This window comes from Lissotriton helveticus, chromosome 2_1 (assembly GCF_964261635.1).
Source record: "Lissotriton helveticus chromosome 2_1, aLisHel1.1, whole genome shotgun sequence".
Lineage (NCBI taxonomy): Eukaryota > Metazoa > Chordata > Amphibia > Caudata > Salamandridae > Lissotriton > Lissotriton helveticus.
In genome coordinates this window covers 41,699,052-41,726,413 of record NC_136059.1, presented here as the reverse complement: position 1 = coordinate 41,726,413, position 27,362 = coordinate 41,699,052, and the positions used below count along the sequence as shown (strand labels likewise).

Below are 27,362 nucleotides of genomic sequence, written 5' to 3'. Positions count from 1 at the left end.
AAACCCTGGTGGTAGGCAGTCGAGTCACCCCATCCTGAATTTCCCCGGGTGTCTACTTTTCAAAAATATATAGGTTTGCTAGGTTTCCCTAGGTGCTGGCAGAGCTAGGGCTCAAAAACAAAAGGTAGTCTCTTTGTCCAAAAAGTGCAAGATTTCACTGGGAAATTGAAGTTCGACCACGTTGAGTTTTGCGCTGTTTCGTGTCGCAGCTACTATGCCAACCCACGCAAGTCAGGTACCATTCTTTTCGGAAGACCTGGGGAAACGCTGGGTGGGTAGAATTTTGTTGATCCACACAGATTCCAGAACTTTCCACCACAGAAATGTGAGGAAAATGTGTTTTTTTTGTCAAATTCTTAGATTTGCAAGGGATTCTGGGTAACAAAACCTGGTGGTAGGCAGTCAAGTCACCCCATCCTGAATTCCCCTGGGTGCCTAGCTTTTAACAATGTATAGGTTTGCTTGGTTTCCCTAGGTGCTGGCAGAGCTAGGGCTCAAAAACAAAAGGTAGTCTCTTTGTCCAAAAAGCGCAAGATTTCACTGGGAAATTGAGGTGCGACCACGTTGCATTTTGCGCTGTTTCGTGTCGCAGCCACTATGCCTACCCACGCAAGTCAGGTACCATTTTTTTCGGGAGACCTGGGGGAACACTGGGTGGGTGTAAATTTGTTGATCCACGCAGATTCCAGAACTTTCCACCACAGAAATGTGAGGAAAATGTGTTTTTTTTGTCAAATTCTTAGCTTTGCAAGGGATTCTGGGTAACAAAACCTCGTGGTAGGCAGTCGAGTCACCCCATCCTGAATTTCCCTGGGTGTCTACTTTTCAAAAATGTATAGGTTTGCTAGGTTTCCCTAGGTGCTGGCAGAGCTAGGGCTCAAAAACAAAAGGTAGTCTCTTTGTCCAAAAAGTGCAAGATTTCACTGGGAAATTGAAGTTCGACCACGTTGCGTTTTGCGCTGTTTCGTGTCGCAGCCACTATGCCTACCCACGCAAGTCAGGTACCATTCTTTTCGGAAGACCTGGGGAAACGCTGGGTGGGTAGAATTTTGTTGATCCACGCAGATTCCAGAACTTTCCACCACAGAAATGTGAGTAAAATGTTTTTTTTGTCAAATTCTTAGCTTTGCAAGGGATTCTGGGTAACAAACCCTGGTGGTAGGCATTCGAGTCACCCCATCCTGAATTTCCCTGGGTGTCTACTTTTCAAAAATGTATAGGTTTGCTAGGGTTCCCTAGGTGCTGGCAGAGCTAGGGCTCAAAAACAAAAGGTAGTCTCTTTGTCCAAAAAGCGCAAGATTTCACTGGGAAATTGAGGTGCGACCACATTGCATTTTGCGCTGTTTCGTGTCGCAGCCGCTACGCCTACCCACGCAAGTCAGGTACCATTTTTTTCGGGAGACCTGTTGGAACGCTGGGTGGGTGGAAATTTGTTGATCCACGTAGATTCCAGAACTTTCCACCACAGAAATGTGAGGAAAATGTGTTTTTTTTGTCAAATTCTTAGCTTTGCAAGGGATTCTGGGTAACAAACCCTGGTGGTAGGCAGTCGAGTCACCCCATCCTGAATTTCCCCGGGTGTCTACTTTTCAAAAATATATAGGTTTGCTAGGTTTCCCTAGGTGCTGGCAGAGCTAGGGCTCAAAAACAAAAGGTAGTCTCTTTGTCCAAAAAGTGCAAGATTTCACTGGGAAATTGAAGTTCGACCACGTTGCGTTTTGCGCTGTTTCGTGTCGCAGCTACTATGCCAACCCACGCAAGTCAGGTACCATTCTTTTCGGAAGACCTGGGGAAACGCTGGGTGGGTAGAATTTTGTTGATCCACGCAGATTCCAGAACTTTCCACCACAGAAATGTGAGGAAAATGTGTTTTTTTTGTCAAATTCTTAGATTTGCAAGGGATTCTGGGTAACAAAACCTGGTGGTAGGCAGTCAAGTCACCCCATCCTGAATTCCCCTGGGTGGCTAGCTTTTAACAATGTATAGGATTGCTTGGTTTCCCTAGGTGCTGGCAGAGCTAGGGCTCAAAAACAAAAGGTAGTCTCTTTGTCCAAAAAGCGCAAGATTTCACTGGGAAATTGAGGTGCGACCACGTTGCATTTTGCGCTGTTTCGTGTCGCAGCCACTATGCCTACCCACGCAAGTCAGGTACCATTTTTTTCGGGAGACCTGGGGGAACACTGGGTGGGTGTAAATTTGTTGATCCACGCAGATTCCAGAACTTTCCACCACAGAAATGTGAGGAAAATGTGTTTTTTTTGTCAAATTCTTAGCTTTGCAAGGGATTCTGGGTAACAAAACCTCGTGGTAGGCAGTCGAGTCACCCCATCCTGAATTTCCCTGGTCGTCTACTTTTCAAAAATGTATAGGTTTGCTAGGTTTCCCTAGGTGCTGGCAGAGCTAGGGCTCAAAAACAAAAGGTAGTCTCTTTGTCCAAAAAGTGCAAGATTTCACTGGGAAATTGAGGTTCGACCACGTTGCGTTTTGCGCTGTTTCGTGTCGCAGCCACTATGCCTACCCACGCAAGTCAGGTACCATTCTTTTCGGAAGACCTGGGGAAACGCTGGGTGGGTAGAATTTTGTTGATCCACGCAGATTCCAGAACTTTCCACCACAGAAATGTGAGTAAAATGTTTTTTTTGTCAAATTCTTAGCTTTGCAAGGGATTCTGGGTAACAAACCCTGGTGGTAGGCATTCGAGTCACCCCATCCTGAATTTCCCTGGGTGTCTACTTTTCAAAAATGTATAGGTTTGCTAGGGTTCCCTAGGTGCTGGCAGAGCTAGGGCTCAAAAACAAAAGGTAGTCTCTTTGTCCAAAAAGCGCAAGATTTCACTGGGAAATTGAGGTGCGACCACATTGCATTTTGCGCTGTTTCGTGTCGCAGCCGCTACGCCTACCCACGCAAGTCAGGTACCATTTTTTTCGGGAGACCTGTTGGAACGCTGGGTGGGTGGAAATTTGTTGATCCACGTAGATTCCAGAACTTTCCACCACAGAAATGTGAGGAAAATGTGTTTTTTTTGTCAAATTCTTAGCTTTGCAAGGGATTCTGGGTAACAAAACCTGGTGGTAGGCAGTCGAGTCACCCGATCCTGAAATCCCCTGGGTGTCTGCTTTTCAAAAATGTATAGGTTTGCTAGGTGTCCCTAGGTGCCGGCAGAGCTAGGGTGCAAAAACTACAGGTAGGCACTTTGCCATGAAAGGGTCAATTTGTAACTGCAAAATTGAGGTGTTGCATTTTGCGCTGTTTCCTGTCGCAGGCACAAGGCCGACCCACACAAGTGAGGTACCGTTTTTATCGGGAGACTTATGGTAATTCAGATTTGTATATCAACTGTTATTACCAATTGAGCTTTTATGCATGTCTCCCTTTCAATGAAAGACTTTTAGTAAAAAAAAAAACTTTTTTAAAAATGACCAATAATTCTCATGCTAGTATGAGTATTCCCAATTTTGAAAATGTGCAATTATATACTGTTCCTGAACTCTATAGTTTGTACCCAATTCAGAAATACATAGGTGTCTTTCATACAGATTTTTCCATGTATACATTTTCCAAGACAAAGTGCTCTATAACCAGTAAATGAAAAAATACCATTGCAAGTTGCTGCTCAGTTTTTGGATCTGGGTTCGTCGGGTTCTTGGTGAAACTACAAGTCCTATACATCCCCACGACCAGGAAGGTCTAACGGATGTAACGGTATATTGCTTTCCAAGAGCTGTCAAAATTAGAAAAAGTTATAGGTGAAAACGTTGAGACAAAAGGCTGTTTTTTTCAACAAATGTTCAATTATTCCAATATTTAACTGTTCGTTTCTATAAAGAAACCTTCATGGATTTAGACAAATGACCCCTTTCTAAATTTAGAATTTTGTCTACTTTTCGAAAATGTACAGCTTTCCAGGATCCATCATTGCTTTCAAACTCATTTCTACCATTAACTGGAAGGAGGTGGAAAGCTATAAAAATAGCAAAAATAGGCTATGTCCCAGAAAAATGCCAAAACTGTGTGAAAAATGTCGGTTCTCTGACAAAAGACTGTCATTCCCTAAAAGCTGAGAAAATGGAGATTTCAGCCCCACAAACCCTTTTTTGATACCATTTTCAGGGAAAAACCCAGAGGCTTTCATTTGCAGCCCGTTTTTCCCATTTTTCTGAAAAAAACAAAACTTTCACTATATTTTGGTTAATTTCTGGGACCCCTCCAAGGGAATCGACAAACCCTGGGCGCCTTTAGAATCCCCATGATGTTGGAAGAAAAGGACACAAATTTGGCGTGGATATCTTTTGTGGTCAAAAAGTTACAGGGGCCTAAGCGCGCACTACCCCAAAACGCCAAAAAAAGGCTTAGCACAGGAGGGGAAACGGCCTAGCAGCGAAGGGGTTAAAATCAAGATAGAAAGAATGCACTTTCAGAACAGCAGCAGTTTCATTCAAAATCAGTGCGGATGCATAGCAACCCACTTTTAGGTGTTGACTGCGACAGCACATGCAAGAGACATTGTATAAAATGGGCTTATAGCCGTCCATTGCTTACCATTTGTCGGCTTCACTGTCACTCTTCTTTACTGCTTTCTTACTGGACAGGGTGTGGTGCTGCCACTTCTTTTGGCTGGAGAATGGACAAAGTACTGCTTCAGCTTGATGGCTGTCCTTCCTGTGATTGAGCTGTGATTGGGGTACTACTTAATTTTCCTTTTCCCTGTTGTCCTGGTTGAACGTATTGCCATTTGTAGCCATGTTTTACTGTGCCACACACACTTCAAAGACACCCTTTTTGTTCTTTGAAATGCATGTTCATTGTGGCAACAGATCTTATCTGCTTCCAAATGTATTTTCACTAAGACAGACACGTGCACATGTTTCCAACCAGCAACTCCCTTATACGTGAACATCCCCTGAGCTGGATGAAAACTGAAAACAAAGTATACCACCCAATGCTCAAGTTTTATATTAAGTGTTACATCCATTCACAGAATAAAAGCACCTAATCTTTTATAAGATTGTACACATCTTTGTAGACAAATGCAATTGTTTCGGAAGTGGACAATCTTCATTTATTTTGTTCTTGGTAATGAATTTGAAAATAAAAAGCCCCAGAATGAAGGGTACACCCCTGATGCATAGGCATTTGTAATCCCTCACATTAGTCCCCGAATAAGAAATAGAGGTTTAAAGATCTAGGGGCCAGATGTAGGAGCCAAAATACCGGGCGGTAACGGCCGATTTCGGCCATTACCGACCGGTATTTAGGATTTGGCATGTAGGGGGCATGTCATTTACAGAATCGGTAAATTTACTGATTCGGTAAATATACAGAATCGGTAAAATACTGAATCTGTAAATTTACCGATTCTGTAAATGAGATGTAGGTGGCACTTCAGAAAGTGCCACATGCCTTTAAGAGTCGGTATTTTACCACCCAATCCTATTGGGTGGTAAAATACCGAATACAGGTGTGCATGCACATCTGTGCATGCACTCCTGTTCAATGTGACACACAGACATGCCCTTAGGGCATGTATGTGTGCCACATGTTAGACGTGCCTGTATTTGGGGTGCTAGAGGATGTCAAAGTGACACCCCCTGCACCCTTGCAGAAATCGGTATTTACCGAATCGGTAAATACCGATTCGGTATTGCCCATTGATTCCTATGGGCTTCAAGGCCCATAGGAATCAATGGGCAATACCGAATTGGTATTTACTGATTCGGTAAATACCGATTTTTACAGATTCGGTAAATCAAATAAAGATTTTACCTACATCTCCCTCCTTCTATTTTACCGATTCATAAATACCGAATCGGTAAAATTCGGTATTTATGAGTCGGTAAAATAGAATTACCTACATCTAGCCCCTGATTTCTTGCTGTGGTGAGCTGCCACCTTGTCATGTCTGGGGCCAAGGATTATGCCACGGCTGGTTTGGTAACTCCTTGAAACAGAGCTATCAGGGTGATTCTGGAGTTGTGCTCAGAGCACCTAGCTTCGTGGCACCTTTTGCCAGAACCTCTTGAAAGGTCTCCATCTACAGGTTGGATCCTACACGCTGTTCTTACTGGTGAAGCGGAGGGCAGGCAGTGAATAACCTGTATTACTTCCATGAGTCCAAAGCGGTCTCTAAGAGGATGGTGCATCTTGACACCTGCCATCATTTCACAAGGCAACACCCGGTTGCTAGAATTACAGGCAGAAATAAAAGTGCTCCAGTCTCTGTGGTGCACACATCAAGTCTTCATTAGGAAACCACAGCAGCAGCCGCACCAACAGACTACAAGGAAAGCAGAGTAGGGGTCTCATGTAAACTTGTGCGGTTTCTATGGTGCAAACTAGGCCTGGGCGATGAACTTTCCTCCGTTCTCAGAGATTTCTATATACAGAAAACTCTGCTTTGCGATGTGCAGCGGAGTTTTTCCCGATTGCAAACGGTAAATTTGTGAGCTCCCGCTTGTGTAGAATCTCTACCCGAGCTGCAGGAATACCAGCACAAACTGCAGTTCGCGCTGTACTCCGCCACTCTCGGAACTTCACAGAGGTTTTTTTTAACTTTGTGGACATCCGTGTAGCAAAACTCTGTGAACTATACCCAGGCCTAGACAGCAAACCAAGCCAATGGGAGCGGAGCATTGCACAGGGTCGAAAGCAAAGAGCTGACCTGTGATAGAAGTGCTAGTTGGACAGTAGTCCTTGACTGCAGATTGATGTAGGGTTCTTTCAAGAGACATTTTCTGTGCTGCAGCAGCTTGGGAGAAAAAAGGAACATCGTTTCAGATCATGGGGGCATAGATGAAGACGTGTTACGTTTTTTTTTCACTTTATCTCCAGTCGGATGATGCGCTGGGTTACAGTCTTTCTTCCTACAGAGCTATTCGGCAGGTGAGTGTTTATGGTTAAGATGAGAGTAGCAAAGCTCCTGGTAGAGGGACAACTTTTGGTTTTTCCTTACGAGTGTTGGTGCTGGAGGGTGTAGGTATAAGTGATTAGTATACTAAATAAATGGTCTGGGCCAGAATGCTCTAGAAATGTGAATCTGCGTGGAGCAGTCAGTTATGGTTTTAAGGGAGAAGTCAGTGTCTATGGAGGGTGGAGCCTATGGAGCCGGGCTCACATCAATATATGGACATGAGCACTGAACCCCCCAAAGAACAGGATATGTCAACTTTCATCCTATCCAGAGATGCTCACAGCTGTCCTTGGTGACAAATACCACTTAACACTCCATTGAACAAAGTGGCAGTGCTTTTAGTGACAGTGCCATTGTGCTTCCGACTCCAGGACCACTCTAAATCATAAGCCTGCAAAGACACAACTTTAAGGCTGGCAAACACTGTGGGAAGAATTATGCATCGTCCAAGTTCAGAGCAAGTTCTGGATATAGAACCCCTGCAGACAGGTCTAATGCATCAATCAAGGCATCTGTTTTTGAAGCCATATCACTGGTCTGGATATAGGCTCGTCCCCTTTGCCTTTTATCCTCACAACATCGAAACATTGAGAAGAATTGAACAGGGTAATACATCAGTTTCTTAGCCCCAAAAACCCCTTGAAGTGAGGAAACCTTACAAATGCACATGTTTTAGGTTGATACTGGCAGAAAGTCAGGTAAGAAGGGTTTCATTGAGAATACAATCACGGAATTTGTATGCCTTAGTCGGCAAATATGCCTGACTAAGCTTCCAGAGGTGCTCCAAATTGGGGATGCCACAGGGACCAGTGGCATGTTGAGTGCTCAATGAGGTGACTAACCCCAGAATAGCTTCATCCGCTCCCACTATCCTAAGTGACCGTGCATAAAACAGAAGGGGTCCATCTGAACCAGGATATTACCCATGATTGAATGCTGTGTGACTGCAGACTGCTCCCACAAGATCTGCCTGGGTTCCATTTCCCCAAAAGCAAGCACAATTTCTTACCCAAAATAGTGCTCTATACCCACAGAAGATACTTCAAGGGAAAGACTGAAGAAAACCTTAATATGCTGAGAGTCCAAATTATAATCACCAGGACCTTGAAATGGAAATGGTAGGAGGAACATCATCACAATTTCCCTTTTTGTTGAGAAGTAACACACACCTTTGTGCTGCAGACAGACCAGCCAATGTTGTCGACCGCCTGTGAGGGCCTTTGGCAGTTTATACCACCACAGCTACTGAAGCAAGGAAACGTTTAGTAACAGAACCAGCCTACAAACATGTGATCAAAGCAAGGATACCATCCTATAAAAACCTTTGTGGTATCAAGTACTAGATGACCATTTGCTTTGCAGTTACTCACATTGTCGTGGCTCAGCATCACCCCCTTGGGCTGTCCAGTGGTCCCAGACGTGTAGATCAGGATACAACACTGATTGGCTTTCTGAGAGGCGATGATGTCATCTAGTTGAGAATCAGGAACATCCTTCCCCAACTGGATGAACTCTTTCCACTGGAGACAGAGAGACCCAAATCAAAAAAAGACCACGTTGGGGGAATGTTTGGGTGCGACTACTCTCAATTAGTCATCAAACGTGCTAATTAATAGACTGATTAAGCGGAGTTTACAAGGGGGTTGCAAACTACAGTTTGGAGAAAGCCCCGCATGTACACAGCTGTGGCACATCAATAGGAGGATGCCATCCCTTACTATCTCATAATGATGCCCCAACAGAGGCTCAACTTCACCTCACTGAGGACCAGCCACATAACACAGACTTTGAAAAGCACTTCATCTCACAAAGTGTGTAACAAAACCTGTTGTCTAGTATTTGACAAGCCATTGGGATAATAAAGCAGTTAAGAGAAAAGGAATACAGAAGCAGAAAGAACTCTAGCACCTCCCAAAGCTCCTTCGCTCATGGTCGCTGTGCGGTGCTACTGGGCATCTTCCTACAACCGCGAGGGGAGGACGGACAGAGGTACCTACTTTGAAGCACACTTCATAACATAGTCTTTCCCAGTAGAACTCCTAGCATAGGACGTGGACAACCTTGAGGAGCAGCTTTGCTTCTATGATTTGGGACAGGAGTCTCCCTCTTGCGGCATCAATTAGTGATCAGATTGTGTCTACATCTACAGCAGCAAGGTTCAGACCATGGGGAGCTTGCGCATCTCTTACCGTGTACAGGTTCGGCCTTTTCTCCTTGAGCTCGTCGTGGTACTGGACAATGGCCTTAAGATGAGGGAGCTGGTGGTGTATCTGAATGAAGCAAGAAAAGTTAAGACAAAGACTGATTAAATGAAAAACTCCAGACTGGGTGAACCTTAAATGGATTGCACAGTTCAGTGGAAGTATCTGCAGTAGACCCTTGGATTCTACAGTGATTTCAAAGCAGTCTTTTTCATGGGGTGTACACATGTCCTGTAAGTGGCCGCCCCTCAAGAGAGTGCCTTGGATAATAGTGTGTGAGATGCGCAAGAGGTGTCCATCTTAACATGCGAGGACTTGGGCTTCTTTGGTGTCTGACATTTCAAAAGGCTCTCATGAAAAGCCGACAGACTGCCTTGTAATATAAGCTTGTGATTTCCTTTGTACCTGGGAATCAGTGATGGTCGTGCAATGACGTTTGAGGACACAAAATAACAGAACTAAAGGAAACTGGATTCTTTGAGCCGTCTCATTTGTAATAGTGCGGTCTCTTAAAACCCATTTCGTTCTACCCCAAACCATTCAGATTTTTCTTACTGCCCATTTAGTTTGTTTTTAGTTCTAACCTTCCCCTAAAGTCTCAGATCACAATATGGGTAATAGTTTTGATTGCAATTATGATTTGACAAACTGTAACAAATGGAACATTCTCACTAAGGCCCTTCAATGAACAGTCCCACATCCGGGCGACGAGCTTTCTAGTAAGGAGATCTACAGAAGAACCAAGGACGCTTCTTCCTTGCAGAGGATGGTCTCCAAACTGTGTCCATGTGGATGGATCGATGCAGAGGATCCTTCTAATTCAAGTATCCAAAGGAACAATCTCACTAAGGCCCTTCATGGCACAGTCCCAAGCTGCACAAAGGGCTCTCTAGTAAGAAGATCTACAGAAGAACCTAGGACGCTTCTTCCTAGCAGAAGATGATCTACAAGCTGTGTCAATGAAGATGGATGGATGCCGAGGATCCTTCTTATTCAAGGATCCTCCCAATTCAAGCATCCAAAGGAACAAATAAAACAATCTCACTAAGGCCCTTCAGGGTACACTCCCACATCCGGGCGAAGGGCTCTCTAGTAAGAAGATCTACAGAAGCACCTAGAATGCTTCTTTCTTGCACAGGATGATCTACAATCTGTGTCCATGTGGATGGATCGATGCCGAGGATCCTTCCGATTCAAACATCCAGAGGAACAAATGAAACAATCTCACTAGGCCCTTCATAGGACAGTCCCACATCCGGGCAAAGGGCTCTCCAGTAAGGAGAGCTACAGAAGTACCTAGGATGCTTCTTCCTTGCATATGGTCTCCAAGCTGTGCCCATTTCGCAGGGAGGCTCGATGCAGATCCTTCTAATTCAATTATTCAAACCCTGGGCGAGGGTGTTCAAAACCACTCAAGAGTTTGTCCAGAAGACTACACTCTGGCAACCAAGGCCTGTATTTTGTTTTTGCTCCAACTTCACTATTCTACACTGACTTGCCCCATCATACATGGCATCATACTTTGACTTCAAACATTAAAAGTCAGTTGGAACAATTGCATCTTAAATAGGCATGAAGAGACTCAGTTGCAGACTTAAACTTTAGTCAATTTAAAACATGCAAGGAAAATGTACCAACCATAGACTGATGTAGGAATTAAAAAGGAAATTAATTGACCAAAAGTAGTTGCCAATCCATAAAGGGACAAGATAAAAAGACCAGCCAGAATTCTGCAATCTTAAACCGACTAGACAGCCAGCAAACAGCCTGGTAAATGGGTAGGCTTGATGCACACAATGGAACGTATAAAAAAGCTCCAGTACAGGAATGTGAATCTCTCATTTTGACAAAAGCCGGTCTCCTAGCACTCTAATCACGCAATCCAGTGCTTGTACTCCAGTGACGCTAAACACTACTAAGCTGGGACCCCAGGATCAAACAGCATTCATGGATTTCTCTACAAGACGGACGCACACTACCTGAGCATCTGATTTTTTTCTGCAATACCAAGCGGCATTACAACAGCCACCTGCCACAGAGAGGGTCTATACATCCTATTTTCAAGAAAACCAAGATACTATTGAGGGAAATCGAGAGCTGAGCAGAAGAAAATCGTATCATTTTGTTTCATCAAGCCTACAACTCTAGTCACCAATGTATTCATCCCTTCTATCCATGCTTCTTTTATTATAGTGCTACGCTCGATGATGTCAACCATAAGTCACTAAGTGGGGCACCCACCATGCTACTCCCACCCCAACCCACCACCCTGCAATATACTCCCTTTACACTAAAACTACTATTGGGGCTGACCTTAAAATGGCTGAATGTACTGCACAAATAGAGGCATACAGCGGGGATGCATACTGGCACCCTTGCCTTTTAACTGTTAATATCAGTGAATGTGATGTCAACGTGCGCCATAGTAAATGTACACGTAACAATGTCAATATCAGTAAATGTGATGTTGATGTACCCTGTGAAGTATGTACATGACAATGTTATGACCGGTAAAAACAATGTCAATAGATGCCATGAGAATGGTGGTAAATGTAATACCATTAACCACCATGTTATATGTACATGTAATAACAAATTCAAAGAATTTCGAAATACGCTTTTTTTTCTTTTTTCTTTTGTTCTTGTTTTATTATGATGTTTGATTCTTCACCATAACTATTATTTGTATCATAATCATTTCCTTATATGCCCAATGCATTTAGGGACTTGCCCTTCATCAGGGAACTTTAAATATCTACAAACAAGTAGAGTACACAGCGAATTGAGTAATCAGTACAACAAATTAACATAACCACAATGTTTCTACATAACTGACATTTTATCTTCATGTGACATTTACATACTGCAAAAGCCTTACTTAAATGAAGTTTGTGAATAGTATGATGGGTGCAACACGTCATGCAAATTATGAAAATAGAGTGAATACGTGAAAAGATAGTGCATTCGAAATGCGCGTGAAGTACTCGAGTACCAGGGAGTGCAATAGATAAACAAAAGTGACTGAAAATGTACACGTTAGAATCTCGTGGAAAAGCCGGTGAGTATGGCAACAGAGTAAGTGACCCAAGTGGTGGAACGTGCGAGGATGCGAATGTGTAACAATCAACAAATGTAACCGAAAATCGCTCACGATTAGATAGATATCCGGTCCTACCATCCCGGTGGGAACACGATGGTAAAGGTCCAGGGGTATATTGATATAGCTGTGAACGAGTACAGTGATACAAATGTTCATGTGGATGTAAATACTTAATGAGTGTTCTAAAATCATGCGCATGCTGCCACTTATGTAAAGCTATACGCCAAAACAAGCGTTCCGTGTATAATGGAGTTTCTTTACACACTGTAACAAGACAACGGTGTAGGCGTAAAAAAACGGGTCTTCCACCCAAGGCACTGCCTAATAAAGAGTTCCTCAAGTCATTACCCCCGCTTACTTGAAAACGATGTGAAAGTGTTCCTACTCGGGATACGCCATAGCTGTTGACAATACGTGAACCGGCGCTTGTATAAGTGTTCACGTCATGACGTTGTAAATAGACATGGAAGACAGACCCCCTCGGACGGGAATACGGGTGACGAAAAAAGATCCCAATAACCGAAGTGGAGTCGGGTCCAAGAGACGGATGTGGTGAAACATGATGCGTAAAAATCAAGCGAAACAGAAAAGGAGGTTGAAAAATGCATCGGAAAAACGTTTAGAAACAAAAAAGATGATAAGCTCTAAGGTGAAAGGTGAACGGAAGAAAAACAAAATAGTGAAAAAAATGGTTGAGGTGAACAAATGTCACAATGTTGGGATGACTTCTAATAAATCTGACACTAATTTTGAAATATAATATTAGAAAAATAATTTGGAAAACAATGTTATGAAAACAGTGTAATTGTGAACATCTCTAAAAAATGAGACATGTCAAAATGTACAATAACACCTTAGTGAGTACAAATTACCGGGAGCCCTTATGAACATGTCTAAAAAATCTCTAATTATACCAAGTACAATCTTATGCTATATTCGTGTTTTCTATGAACAAGTGCAGCACTATGTCATATGTTGATGTGAAGGTGAAATGGCGTATATTTAACAAGGACCCCCTGAAGATATAGATACTATAGTTCCTAGGTCAGGGAAAAGGTATCATTTGACAAAAAACAACCTAGGCAACCGATACTTTGAACACAACTTAATGTAGAAGGACAATTGGCTACAATTTACTATAAAAGTGAGTGTTTTATTGTTGATTTAAAAATACGAAAATCAATAACATGATACAGTTTTCAAATCACATGAAAATTAATCATGAAATGACAAAATTAAAAATCATACGTAGTACATTACAAATGAAGATTAATATACACAACTCTATGCAAAAAGAAGATTAAAAATGGCAAATAAATAACATAATAATTGTCAAATGGCGAATAAGTGGCACAATGGTTCTCAACAATAAAACACTCACTTTTATAGTAAATTGTAGCCAATTGTCCTTCTACATTAAGTTCTGTTCAAAGTATCGGTTGCCTATGTTGTTTTTTTTCAAATGATGTGAAGGTGAAAGACATCCATGTGTGTGTTATAGAAAACAATGTAAATCCACACGTCCATTGAGACCTTTTGGTTGAACAGTACTAAGGTGGTTGATCTAATATATTTCCCTATGTAGTAAATGTTGTGTATTGTCTCTTCCTGGAGGTATTCTGATTGTTCTAAAACTAGAAAACGTAACTGACTAGGGTTATGGTGGTGTGTGTTGCAATGAGTTTCCAACGGTGATTTTGAATTCATGGTACATACGTTACTTTTGTGTTCTATGAGGCGTGTTTTAGTTTTCTGTTCAGTTTTGCCCACATAGGCCAATCCGCAAGGACATTTGATCATATAAGGTTGCTGCTATCGCATGTGGCTGTAACTTTCAATTTCATGGATGTACCTTTGTCGGGGTGCATGATTTGACTGCCTTTTATTATTGTGTTGCAATTGCCACAATTGTGACACGGTAAGGTCCCTTTGTACGTCTGCGGTTTGGTGTCATCAGCTCTGTTAAGAATTTCTTTAATATTCCTCATGCGTAAGTACGCGAATCTGGGTGATTTTGCTAAGATTGCATTGAAATCCTCTTCCAGCGTGAGTAGTAACCAATGTTTCAAAATGTTTTTCTTAATGTTGAAGCTTCTGGTAGAATATTTGGAGATTAACGTCATTCTAGGATCCTCTGGTGGTTTGCATTTTGGTGCAAGTAATTGGTCTCGTTTAATGTCGGTTGCTTTGGTTACAGCTTCCTCCAGAATATACTCCGGGTAAAATCTGTCTTTGAATTTGCTGATGGTATTGGTCATACTTTCTTCGAATTATTCTTTTGTGGAGGAAATTCGTTTGAGTCTTAGTAGTTGTGAATAAGGACGATGTTTTCTTAAAGCTGGCTCATGAAAACTTTTAAAATGTAAAAGGTTGTTTCTGTCTGTGGGTTTTGTGTGTACCGTGGTTTTCAAAACTCCATTGGCATGATGTACTGTTACATCCAAGAAGTTTATAGTGTTTTTGTCAATATTGTGCGTGAAACCTATTCGATCATTTACCTGATTGAGTGTTTCGATGGCTTTAATCAGGGCCGGCTCAGTTTAGAATAAAGATGTCATCTATGTATCTTTTGTTTAACAATAAGTTGTCTATCCATTCAGAGTGTTGTCTTGTTCGAAATGGTACATGAAAAGGTTGGCGTACGCCGGCGCCGCAAAATTCCCCTATAGATGTTTCAGATGTTTGGATGAAGAATTCATTATTCCATTAAAAAAACTGTGATAGAGTGTTGTTAGACCTGGCAACTTTGTTGTGGGTCTCCCTTCCATTTTTGCTGTTGCCTCATGTGTATTTTCCTGTATTAGATGCTTTGGGCACTGTGCAACTGCTATCCAGTGCCACAGTGCAAGTGCTCCCTATTGTAAATTGATGAACTAATCAGTGGTTCCATGTTTGGCTATTTGGTTTACTTGTCAGACCCTAGTCTAGCGCACTGAGTGTGCCAGGGCGTGTAATCCAAATGCTGCTGATGGGTCTGCAGCACAGGTTGTTCCACCCACAGAAGCAGCCTTGTAAAATGTGTCTAAGTTCTGCCATTGCAGAGCCTGCGTGCAGTCTGGTACTGTCATGCTGACTGGGCAAGTGCACCCACTTCCCAGTCCCTAAACCTTTCCTTTTCATAGTCATCCCTATGGTAGGCCTAAGGGCAGGGTGCATTGTAAGTATAAGGTAGGACAAGCCCTGATGTGTGTGACCTGTCCTTATAGTGAATTACAGCCATTTTTGTTTTTCACTATTGCAAAGCTACCTGTTCTCCATAGGCCAGAATGGGCTGTTAAAATTGTTACATTTTATAATCCTAACTGTCTCAGAGAACATGGTAGAAATTTGAGTTTAGTATGCTTGAACTTAATAATAAAATACATCTTTTAGTAAAGTTTATTTTAATATTTTGTGTTTGCAAATAACACTTTTAGAAAGTAGGTATTTGCTTGTCTAACCATTCAAACCTGCCTCAGCAAGTTTGTGTATTCCTATATCTGGTTTTGTGAATGACAGGGCTGGGGAATTCTAGAAGATAGGCTGAGTCACCCGGTGGTGGATAGAGAGATCTGCATCTAGATGGGAGGGAGGAGTTGCACCTGAACCTTGAATAGGGCTGTGCCTGACTTACACAATGCTGGCTCCATCCCCTGGGGAGCAGCTGATGTCTCTGCCCTGCACACTGAAAGAAGAGGAGTCCTGTAAACAAAGTGCTCCAGGACTGTACTTGCCTTCCACACTGCTGGCTCCACCTCCTGTGGGGCGTCTGATACGCATGCCCTGCACTGTGAAAGGAAAGGAGAAGTCTGGTAAACAGAGTGCTTCAGAACTAGTTTGCACTGGGCAAAGGCCCCTCTCCCCACAGAGAACAAAGGATTTTGGGGTATAAATATTGGTACCCTGATCCCATGAAATTAGATCACTTTGGACTACAAGAAGAAACCTTTACTGAGGAGAGGAACCTGAAGAAACTGAGGAGAGACTATTCCCAAGCTGAAGTGCTGCTTGGGGGATTGGCCTGCAGTGGTTGAATTACTGCCAAAGGAAGGAGAAAGGAACTTTGTGTACTTTGCTTTCAACTTGTGAAGGATCTCCAAGGGCTTGGAAAAGAGCTTGCCTCCTGCTGAAGTCTCAGGGACAACAGACTTCACCCCCCAAGCTCCCCGGAGTTTTTGTGGAAGTGCCTGCTGATGTTTTGGGCCTTCAGAGGAACTGCGTGTCGCAGGGAGCTGGTAGCGCGACTCAACGAGAAGAAGTGTGTCGCCGTCGCTGTGCCTGCCGTCGCTGTGCCTGCCGTCGCAACATCGAAGGAGGGTGTCACCGCTGGAACTGTCGCACTGCACCGCATCTGAGAGAAGCGTGCAGCAACGAAGAGAAAGCGTGTCGCCGGCACTGATGCTGTCGTCGCAACTCCGAAGGAGGTTGTCGCCGCTGGAGCTGTCGCACTGCACCGCATCAGGAGAAGAATCTCGCAACGAGGCCAGAGCGTGTCGCCGTCGCTGTGCCTGCCGTCGCAACTCCGAAGGAGGGTGTCGCTGCTGGAACTGTCACATCACCAAGAGCACCTCGCATCCCCGAGAAGCGCGACGCTGTCGGAGCTGCTGCCAACGCATCTTGGATGTCGCCACCGTAGTTATCGCATCGAGTGGAAGCTTCACGCATCGTGGAGAAGAGCGTAGCCGCTGGAGCTGTTGCCGTTGTCTCGTAAGGGTGTTGCCGCTGCAGTCCACACATCAAACCGAGATGGGCCCGACAGGTAGTCCTGTTCCCCAGGGGCCCCTGAAATGTTACAAGTGTGGTGACCTGGGTCATAAGGCGAATGATACCAGGTGCTGCCTGTTTGGTAAACAAGCACCCACTGGTGCTCCGCCACGTCAGATGGTTAGTGTAGCCTTGGGGGAGGAGATTGATGTCCAAGGTGGGTGGGGTCCCGCACAGATGACCCATGTCTCTTTAGTAGACTGTGAGATGATCTCAGAAGCTCAGCTACCCAGGAACACTAAGAAATATGGGCAGTCTGTGTGTGGAAAAGTAAATTTTGCCATGTTCTGTGTCCCTACGTGTCCCCCATCCTATGTTGTATGTGCATGATTAATATGCATATGTATCCCCCATGATCGATTAAAGACGCAATTACAGTTGTGTCCATCTCTAGTATGCCAGTTTCCAGTTCTCGTGAAAGCTACGAGCATCAGGCCTATGTAAAGTTACGTTGCCACGTTTCTCAGTGTGCACGTTATTTCATTGTAAAAATCCCCGTTTCTAGGCCTCAAAAGGGCCCGGACACCAGATTCAGCTCCTGTCTCCTGAACCCTCGCTGAGGAGCGATACAGCCCCCACCTGTATCCCTGACCCTTCACTTACTTCCTGCCTCACAGTGCCCGGCTCGACCTGGCTCTGCCTGCCAGTCTGCCAAGAGTATGTTATGATTCTAGTTATCAGTCCAGCTCTCCTTCTCTGCATTCCTAAAGCTACTGAATCGCATCAATAGTTTCAGTCATCGTCTAGCCTTTACGTCTCCATGTAAGAGAAATACTGTATTAATGGTCATTTAATATTCCTCAACACACACTACATGTAGAATAATGCATGCACCAGTCTTAGTGTCTGTTAGCCTTTACCCTGATAACTTTTGGACTCTATCAACATGTTCTCTAAACATCAGATACTAGATAGTGTTTAGGTACATGTCGCTCTGACTCTCCAGACTTTTGTCTCTCCTTCTAGCTCAGAAGTCATAGCCCCCAGCTTCTCCCTAGTAACACGTCATTGCCAGCTTGCGCGCACCACTAGGTTAGAGGTCCCGGCTCCTTCGGTAGCCCCCTCCATGTTTCCGCCCCATTTGTGACATATTCCGTTACGTTTACATCACATGTCTATGTATACGCCCTGTTCACGCCTCTTGTTACACCTACTTTCTGCCTTATCTTTCGCGACTGCTACAGGCCCTGCCCACTGCTACGCCTATTGTATTGAATACCATGTATTTTGTTTAAGTATATATACTTGTGCACTGTTATGAAAAGTTACCATTCCTTTGTCCCTGCCCCGTGCAGCGCTGCCATCCTATTCCCGTGCAGGTTGTCCTGTTCCTGTCCTTTATGCTGTATTAAACCTGCCAACTCCAGCTACCTCGAATCTTGACTCTTATTTATTGAGCTATCTGTTATTATATATCCAGTCAAAAATAGAGGTATTATTTATTTATTTACCACATAATGGCGCCCGAACAGGAACATGCCCTTTCCCCACGCGCCGGTGAAGCCACGCAAGCCCCCTGATCCTCTGCAGCCGTGACGGAACCATACCGTGCACGTGCAGATATTTCTGCTTCAAGTATCCCTCAGGCCCACGGAGGAGACGGAGGTTGCGGTCCAGCATCCAGACGAGGCGGTGGAGGAACGCGGCGAGTCCCGACCAGAGCCCAAGCCGAGAGTCCAAGGTCCGAGGTATCCGGAGGCCCACCCGTAACAGAAGTCCGAAGTTCGTCCGTCCGTCGTCGTAGCAGTCCAGTCCAGTCCGAGGCCTTCCGTTCTTGCTGCCCGGTGAGTACCGTTGCTGGGGTAGTATCTAGACAGGGTCAATTGCGTTGTCTCTGGTCCGTGGGTTTGGGTACACAGATCCAACACGAAGTGTCCACTTAGGTGGATGCGGGTCCTGACGTGTCTCTTTATGAGACCGGTAAGTTTCGTACTGTTTTAGCAGTGCATCTAGTTTCTGTTCTAGTCCGTTCTGTTCTCGAGAAATTTGTGTATTCTGATTTTGGTATTCCATATAGTATTTTATCCGAACTGTTATCCTAAATGTCATTCATGTATTTCAATGTCGTGGTATGAAAGTGGTGTTTCTTCAGTAATTATCGTGTTCATTGTGTATTGTATTGTGTCTAGACTCCAGCCCAGTCATGCCATTGTTTTCCAAGTTACGTCAGTTAAAAACTAGAAAAGGTCTGTTAGAAGAAGCAGTTCCTGTCCCGCCTAGGGACAGTCCAGGTCATTTTATGTATCAAAAGCATGGCATAAGTGCCATATTGTATCTAGATTTGTGGGTGGAGTACACCAAACAGTTAGAAGAAAAGTATAGATGGCCCGTATCGGGTACATGGGATGCAGAGTGCATCATGCGAGTAGAAGAAGCATTATGGAAAAAGAAAGCCAGACAGTCACAGAAAGATGCCATCGAGTTATGGCGCAAAGAATCTCATAAAAGAACAGAAAAAGAAATCAGAAAGTCAGAATTAAGCAGAGAATCCTCAGAAAGAGCCCAAGAAAGGGAACTGATCGAGATAGGTGAACGAGTTAAGACCGAACAGTCAGACAGACAGAGAAATGCCCTCATTAAGGGTATGTATCCTCTTCTTGCCGAGGGCTTGCCAAAAGCAACCCCGGAGGCATCCAGTAATTTTCCGCCACCCTTAGTTCCGACCAACCTACGTCACAAACCGACCGCAGCTGATAATTTTCTCTCGTCCTATTTGGACGACACAGTCCCAGAATATGCAAATCCTGTTCCACCAGCTCCTGTAAATAATGTAATTCATGGTCCTCCAGTCACCGGGGCACCTGTTACAGCACCTGTTACGGTACCCCCGGTCCAACCTACATTACAAGTACCCGCTACACTGGTCACTCTGCCAGCACGAAGAGTATCAGTCGACGATTCCAGTTCAGGGGCCGCGGGAGGAGGTCCTCCGGGAACCCCGCCGCCACACAAACGTGTAACGTCAGTCGAGTTACATGAACGTGCGTTACAGCGCACGCCCAAACATCAGTCTGTTGCAGATATCAGACGAGCTCTTACCGAATGCCGTTATGATCCGGTCCCAGGTGATGATAGTATGGTTATATATTCATTACGTGTAAGACGGGTGACCGAGTATTTGGACACCCTACCGAATATGAAAGAAGATCTAGACAGAATGTATCGTTTCATTCGTACAGGACAAGATCCAGAAAGTATTGGCGAAGTCATGTCTCTCAGGAAAGCTGAGATCCAGTTCATGTTATTAAAGTTTCTGATCAATTGTTTAATACGGGAACAAGATTCCCCGACTAAAGTTCCGACCGAAATGAAAGTTCTGACAAGGTGGAGTGATAATATAGCCGAGGGTAAGCACAAGACACTCAATAGTATAGAGAGTATGTACAAGAAAATACGTAAAGAAATAATAAGGTTACACGAACAACGCAAAGAAGCCCTAGGAAGCGAGAAAGAAAATGACTCTTCTACTGAAGAGGTAGACGACGAGAATACTGCCAGAATAGCGTATGTAGGTAAATCTAGATTTCCAGACCGACATTTACGCCTAGAACACAAGAAAGTCTTTCATCATCCAGCACCAGAACAAGGCTCTCTAGAACAAGTATTTCAAGCTACCGATCACATTCTGAAATCACGGATCGGTTATAGTGAATTAAGTACCATGCATGAACAAGAACTAGCCCGATCAGCAGTCCGATGGATTACTGATTCTACCACTTTTCCAGACGAAATAGTGGCACAAATGTTTCTGAAACTGCCCCCAGCCGAGCAGCGACTGGTGGGTATGTATATGATCCAGCACCTCATTACGCTGTATGAGGGTCAACATTCTGATCCAGGTCCGTTACATGATATCCTGAACGAGTTACTCCAGTATAGATGGAAAGGTTTAGGTACCGATTTAATTAGTGTCATTCTAGAACAGCGCCATAAATATAGAACGTTTCTGAACCCACATTTTGTTCATGTCTCACCTCCAGAAAGTAAACCGTTTTACATAGACAGACAGCATCCGTTACAAGAAGTACACCCAGTTAGGACAGCGGGTGGTGAAATGCAACGAGTATTTGTTTACACCCCAGTTACAAAGATGGAACTCTTAGAGATGAAGAAATGAATTCCCTGTCACGACAAAGATCCAGCAGGGTTCCACCGTGAATTAAAAGACATGCTCCGTATGGGAGAATACACGTATCCAGATATTATTAAAATGTTAAAAGTCCTGTTGCCCGCAGGGGTATACGAAAAACTCAAGGAAAAAGATTGGGAGGTGGGAGAGAAAAAGATCGATTGGACAGCTCTAGAAGCTGAAGATAAGATACGAGTACCAGGTACCGGTCTTGGAGATAAATGTAAAGAATTACCAGAATTATTGATACAAGTTTTGCCTAGATTATTAGCCACTAAAAAGGAAGACTGGGATGCAATCTCAGCCTGTAAACAGAAACAAGACGAAGATACTAGTGATTTTTATTCCAGATTTGAGAAATGTTTCATAATAAACAGTGGTTTGAAGACGAGTAGCGAGTCATACCCTCATCTTTTTGTTACTAAATTAGTCGAGAATTCAAGTCCACAAGTTAAGAATCGAGTTTTGAAAGTCGAAAGTACATGGCAAGCTAGTACTCCGTCCCAGATGTTACAGATGCTCCAGTATCACCAGAATAGAATCAGAGAAGAGCAAGAACACGAGAGAAGACGTATGAAAGACACGAAAATGAAAGTACTAGTTGCACAATCTGTTCCACAAGACAGTCAGAAGAGGGGTCCGAATCAAGCCAGTCATCCTGCAGCTCCCGTTAAAGGGACATGCAATTATTGTAAACAGCCAGGTCATTTCATAAACGAGTGTGCAGTTCTGAAACACAATATAGCCACTGGTAAAACTAAAGAAAGACCACGTCCGCCTAGACAAGAACAAGTTTCACAGACTTCTCAGCCACAGAATGCACAACAGACAGTTCCAGCACCGCAGCCTATTGCTGCAACACAGCATGTTACACAGCAGATGTACCAGTATGCACAGTCAGAGTATCCAGAGTATCAAGCGTATTCATGAAACAGCCTAGAGAGGGAGGTAGGCTTGCCTCTCATCGAGATTCCTGTAGATCAAGAAGGTCCCTATGTTCATAGTCAAGTATTAGGGAAAGACAGAAAGTTTCTGATTGATACAGGGGCAAGTAGGACGACTATTAGTCACGACGAGGTTCCAGGGGCTCCGCTCTCAGGCTCTAGAAATGTTTCCCTTGGATTTTCAGGAAAGCCTATTGTAAACGAGATATCAAAGCCAGTTACTCTAGAAGTTGGTCCATTGTCCCGAACTACTGATCTATTACTTACGAAGTCATGTCCAGAAAATTTGTTAGGCATTAAGACATTGAAAGAATTAGGTGCAGTTATTTGTTGTTCCCCAGAAGGAATACGTTTGTTTTTGCGTGACTTCAAGGGTCACTATGTTTTACGAGATTTTGATCCGAGATTGTCTAATGTTCCGCAGCATCTATGGGCACAAGGTCCAACTGATGTTGGTTTTATGCAAATCACACCCCATCGTGTGACTCTCAAGCAAGGTGTAGTGTTACCACGAATCAGACAGTACAGATTGCCACCTGAGGCTGTAGCAGCCTTATCCAAAATCATTGACGAGCTCATGGCTCAAGGAGTAGTTGTAGAAACTGACTCCAATGTATGTAATTCTCCTATCATTCCAGTCATGAAACGTACTGATCCAAATGCACCCCCAGTATATCGATTAGTGATTGACCTTCGAGAACTCAATAAATGTATCATTCCCCAGTACCCAGTTGTTCCAGATATTTCTTCCCTATTAACAGCTATTGATTCTGAAGCTGTATTTTTTACTGTAATCGACCTCAAGAATGCATTTTTCAGTGTTCCAATTCATCCAGACAGCCAGTACCTTTTCGGTTTTTGTTTAAATGGAAGGAGCTATAAATTCACACGAGCTCCTCAAGGTTTCACAGAAAGTCCTAGTATTTACAGTCATGCACTTAAGAGACAACTAGACAATATTCACATGCCAACTGGCACTGCCCTGCTCCAGTATGTCGATGATCTACTGATCACAGCCCGTTCTGAACGTGCTTGCGAGCGAGCATCACTTACAGTCCTGTATTTCCTAGCCGAGATGGGGCACAAGGTGTCTCCTTCAAAGCTTCAATTCTGTGTCCAGCAAGTGATCTACTTAGGCCACTTACTGTCCAAGTGGGGTAGGCAGTTGACACCCGAGCGTATCCAGTTAATAGCGAGTCTTCCTCAGCCCAAGACCCAGAAGGAGGTACGTGCTTTTATCGGCCTCACTTCTTACTGCAGACAATGGATTCCTCAGTATGCATTTCTAGCCAAGCCACTGATACAGTTAACGACACAGGAGGCAGCCGTATCGACTGTCCTCCCTTGGACATCTGAACATACACTTAGTTTCAATGAGTTAAAGAAAGCCTTATGCCAAGCTCCTGTTCTAGCTACACCGAACTACAGTAAGCCTTTTACACTTTTTGTCACAGAACGTGATGGTACTGCATTATCTGTTCTCACACAAGATCAAGCAGGACAATACAAGCCCTGTGCTTATTTTTCAAGCACACTAGATCCAGTAGCCCAGGCTCTGCCTGCGTGCCTCAAGTCAGTTGCAGCCACAGCTCTAGCTATCAGACAAAGTGATTCCATAGTGTTAGGACACTCCCTGACAGTACAAGTTCCACACTCCGTGGAAGTTCTTTTAAACCGAACACAGACTCAGCACTTGACAATTGCACATTTAACAGGTTATGAATTGACACTGTTCCAGCCACACATAGAAATCAGACGCTGCAACGTTCTAAATCCTGCTACACTGTTACCGTCAGTTACTTCAAATCCTGCCACACATGATTGTGTGGAAGTTGTTAACACTATGACTAAGCCAAGACAAGATCTGACAGATATTCCATTACCAGATCCCGACCTGACACTTTATGTGGATGGTTCATGTATGAGAACAAATACAGGAGAACTAGTAGCCGCGTATGCAGTGACTACTGACACTGAAGTTATTGAAACACACCGTATTGACACCCTGTCTGCTCAAGCAGCAGAGCTAGTTGCTCTGACTCAAGCCTGCATACATGCCAAGAACCTGAAAGTTAATATCTACACAGATTCACGCTACGCATTCGGAGTCGTACACGACTTTGGAGTGCTCTGGCAAGAGAGAGGTTTCATGACTTCTCATGGAACCAAGATTCAGCATGGGTTCCTTATTCAAGCTCTGTTAGATGCAATACATTTACCGACAGCTATCGCTATCATGAAGTGCAAAGCACATACGAAAGTTACTGACATTATTTCCCAAGGTAATGATCTAGCAGATCGAACAGCCAAGCTTACAGCACAGACACCAGACATACCAGTTAACAAGACACCGACATCCACTCTAGAACCGACTACTTGTATGACAGTTAAGGACCCTACTCAAGATGTCATAGATATCCAGTCACATGCTACTCCCGAGGAAATCAAGAAATGGTCCGAACAAGGAGGAGTCCAGACAGATCAGGGATGGTTGACGAAGGGAAAGGCCACATGGTTTCTCCCCGACTCAATGGTTCAAGTCATTATTAATACCGCACATAGTCCTGCACATTTAGGAGAAAAAGCCATGATAGACAGTATCCAGAACATTTGGTCCAACAAGCATTTACGAGCTGCAGCCAAGCAGAAAGTCCGTACCTGTATGATATGTTGTCAGTTCAATCCAGGTAAAAGTGTTCCGGTGGAACAAGGTGGATTCCAGCCCCCTGACCACCCTTTTGAAGTCCTCCAGATGGATTATATTCAGATGGAGCGATGTCGAGGTTTCAAGTATGTCCTTGTAGTTGTATGCGCTTTGTCCAGGTGGACAGAGGCATATCCAGTCCCAGATTATACAGCCGCGACCACTGCCAAGCAGTTGGTTCGTGAATTCTTCCCCCGCTATGGACTCCCTAGGGTCGTGTATTCTGATAACGGCCAGCCATTCTCATCTGAACTCATGAAGCATGTTTCCCTTTTGTTAGGGTACCAGTGGAAGTTCCATTGTGTACGCCATCCAGAAGCAGCCGGTCTCGTAGAGAGACATAATCAAACCCTGAAAATCCGTATTGCCAAAGTATGCAAAGAGAAAGGTGTAGACTGGCTAGTAGCCCTGCCAGTCGCCCTATTTTATATGCGCATGGTCGCACATTCCAGATCAGGTCTGTCCCCTTATGAGGTCGTATTCGGCCGCCCCCCGAATATGTGGGGTACACCTAGACCCCGAAGTATTACAGATGTTTCCAGTAATATGCTGACAGATTACCTAGCTTCCTTGATGTCTGCCCTACACTCTTGTCGTTCACAGGTTGCCGCTGCATTTCCCGACAATACCGAGGTGAAACCGCATGAAATTGTTCCAGGAAGCTTGGTCCTCGTCCGCAATTTTGATCGTTCGAGTCCGCTGGAGCCTCGCTGGAAGGAGCCGAAGCAAGTCCTTCTGACCACCCGTACGGCTGTGAAGTTGGAGGGCCGTAAGGGGTGGGTCCATCTGTCTCACGTCAAGAAATTTCATGGACTAAAACCTAAATCTTTTGCCAAGGATTGCATTTTACCTAAAGACTGCCAAGATACTATTCTTAAGGACTGTCCCGCAAATGACATTGATACCAAGCCTCCCCTGTTAGAGAAAACTCCGCAACAGGAGTATAAAAGTAAGCTCCGGTCTAGTAAAATAAGTCAGCCAGTTTAATTGTCTAAGTCCCCCTGGGTGAAACGGTTAGACAGGTATCTGACATGTATGAAATAGACCCCCATAGTGAGAGAGTTAGTCAAAACTCAATCCGATGTATCGTTTTTCTAAGTTTTATATTGTTTTTCAGCTTGATGGTTACCTGCACGAGCTATGCATTTCATTTATGTTTTCCAATTTCTCATGTAAATAAGTTTTCTAATGCTACAGTAGAGCACACGTTTAGTGATCTGCCTCCTCATGAACTATCCTATCGTCTTGCTATGCGCAACAATTCATTTATCCGTATGTTACATTATTCACACCAGACCAGCAATGCCACTAATTGTTGGGTGTGTGGTCGACTCCCCCCTTTCCAGACACCGAAGGGAGTTCTGCCACTTTTTCCTTATCCGTTTTCACATAATGGCTCATGTGGAGCCTGGTCCATGTTAACGTCATCCACAACAGATATATCCTTATTGAATAGTACATGTTTTCCAGACAAGCAAGGTCTTCCCCACAGAACAGGGTTAGATCTAGAAAATGAAGTTTATAATTTGGGTAATTATTCTTCGAATTTCATGGTTCTGAATGTTCAGTCTGATCCTACTCCAGACTTACCTGCTATTTCAGTACTACCAGTCAAAGGCGAATTATGTGTCAGAAATAATGGTTCCGTACATGTAGGACACAGTGATTGTACTACTATTGTCAAGTATAGTGACAGTGGGAAATCTATTTTCAAAGCTTCACGTCATTCTTATTTTGTTTGTGGTCAGACCGCATATGTTCGTCTGCCCCTCGATTGGGAGGGAACCTGTTACATTGCCTTCCTACTGCCACCAGTTTTTCTAGCCCCATCCGATTATCATAGAAACACACATCTAGTACACAATAGACATAGAAGGGAGATTGAGTCCCCGATTGTCGATCAAACTGAAACTGCTCTAGAACAGTATACAGACTTCAATAGAGGTTTCTTCTTCTTTATAGGACCTATCCAGAATAGTAAGTTAATCCGTAGGTTAACCAGAACCCTTGAAGCAGTAGTGAATGAGACTGCCTCTGCCCTAGGTAACTTAACCGAAGAGCAATCTGCTATGAGATTTGTCGTGCTCCAAAATCGTCTCGTTCTTGACGTCATACTGGCCGATAGAGGAGGAGCATGTAGAGTCATCGGATCTAGTTGCTGCATTTTCATTCCTAATAACGCGCCGTCTGTTTATTCAGCTATAACCAGACTTCATAAAATTGCCCATCAGTTACACCAGGATCCAGGCCCCTGGACATGGTCCGGTTGGTTTTGGAGTATAATTTCTGCCTGGGGATGGAAAGTATTGTCATTTCTAGGTATTGCAGTAGCGATCATATTCAGTTGCTGCCTCTGTATACAATGTGGCCCTGCGATTTGCGGCATTTGTGCTACCTCTTGTATTCCTAGTCCCAAGTCCCGTCCTAGATCTCGTTCCAAGAAAATTCGAGACGAGCAAATGATACTGTATGAAATGATTGACGGTATCATGAATATTGATGTTTCCTGATGGAATCGTAGTGACAAGGAGGGAATGTGGAAAAGTAAATTTTGCCATGTTCTGTGTCCCTACGTGTCCCCCATCCTATGTTGTATGTGCATGATTAATATGCATATGTATCCCCCATGATCGA

General features: G+C 43.9%; 1 protein-coding gene across 1 annotated transcript in view; it reads right to left on the bottom strand.

Annotated features, from left to right (window-relative positions):
* Positions 1 to 27,362, bottom strand: part of LOC144820053 (long-chain-fatty-acid--CoA ligase ACSBG2-like) — an 860,084-nt gene that overhangs the window by 479,755 nt on the left and 352,967 nt on the right. The window contains exons 5-6 of the mRNA XM_078677707.1: positions 9,097 to 9,177; positions 8,278 to 8,427 (exon numbers count right to left, since the gene is read on the bottom strand). Coding sequence (XP_078533833.1) covers positions 8,278 to 8,427; positions 9,097 to 9,177 — 231 coding nt within the window. The remainder of the gene's footprint in view (positions 1 to 8,277; positions 8,428 to 9,096; positions 9,178 to 27,362) is intronic.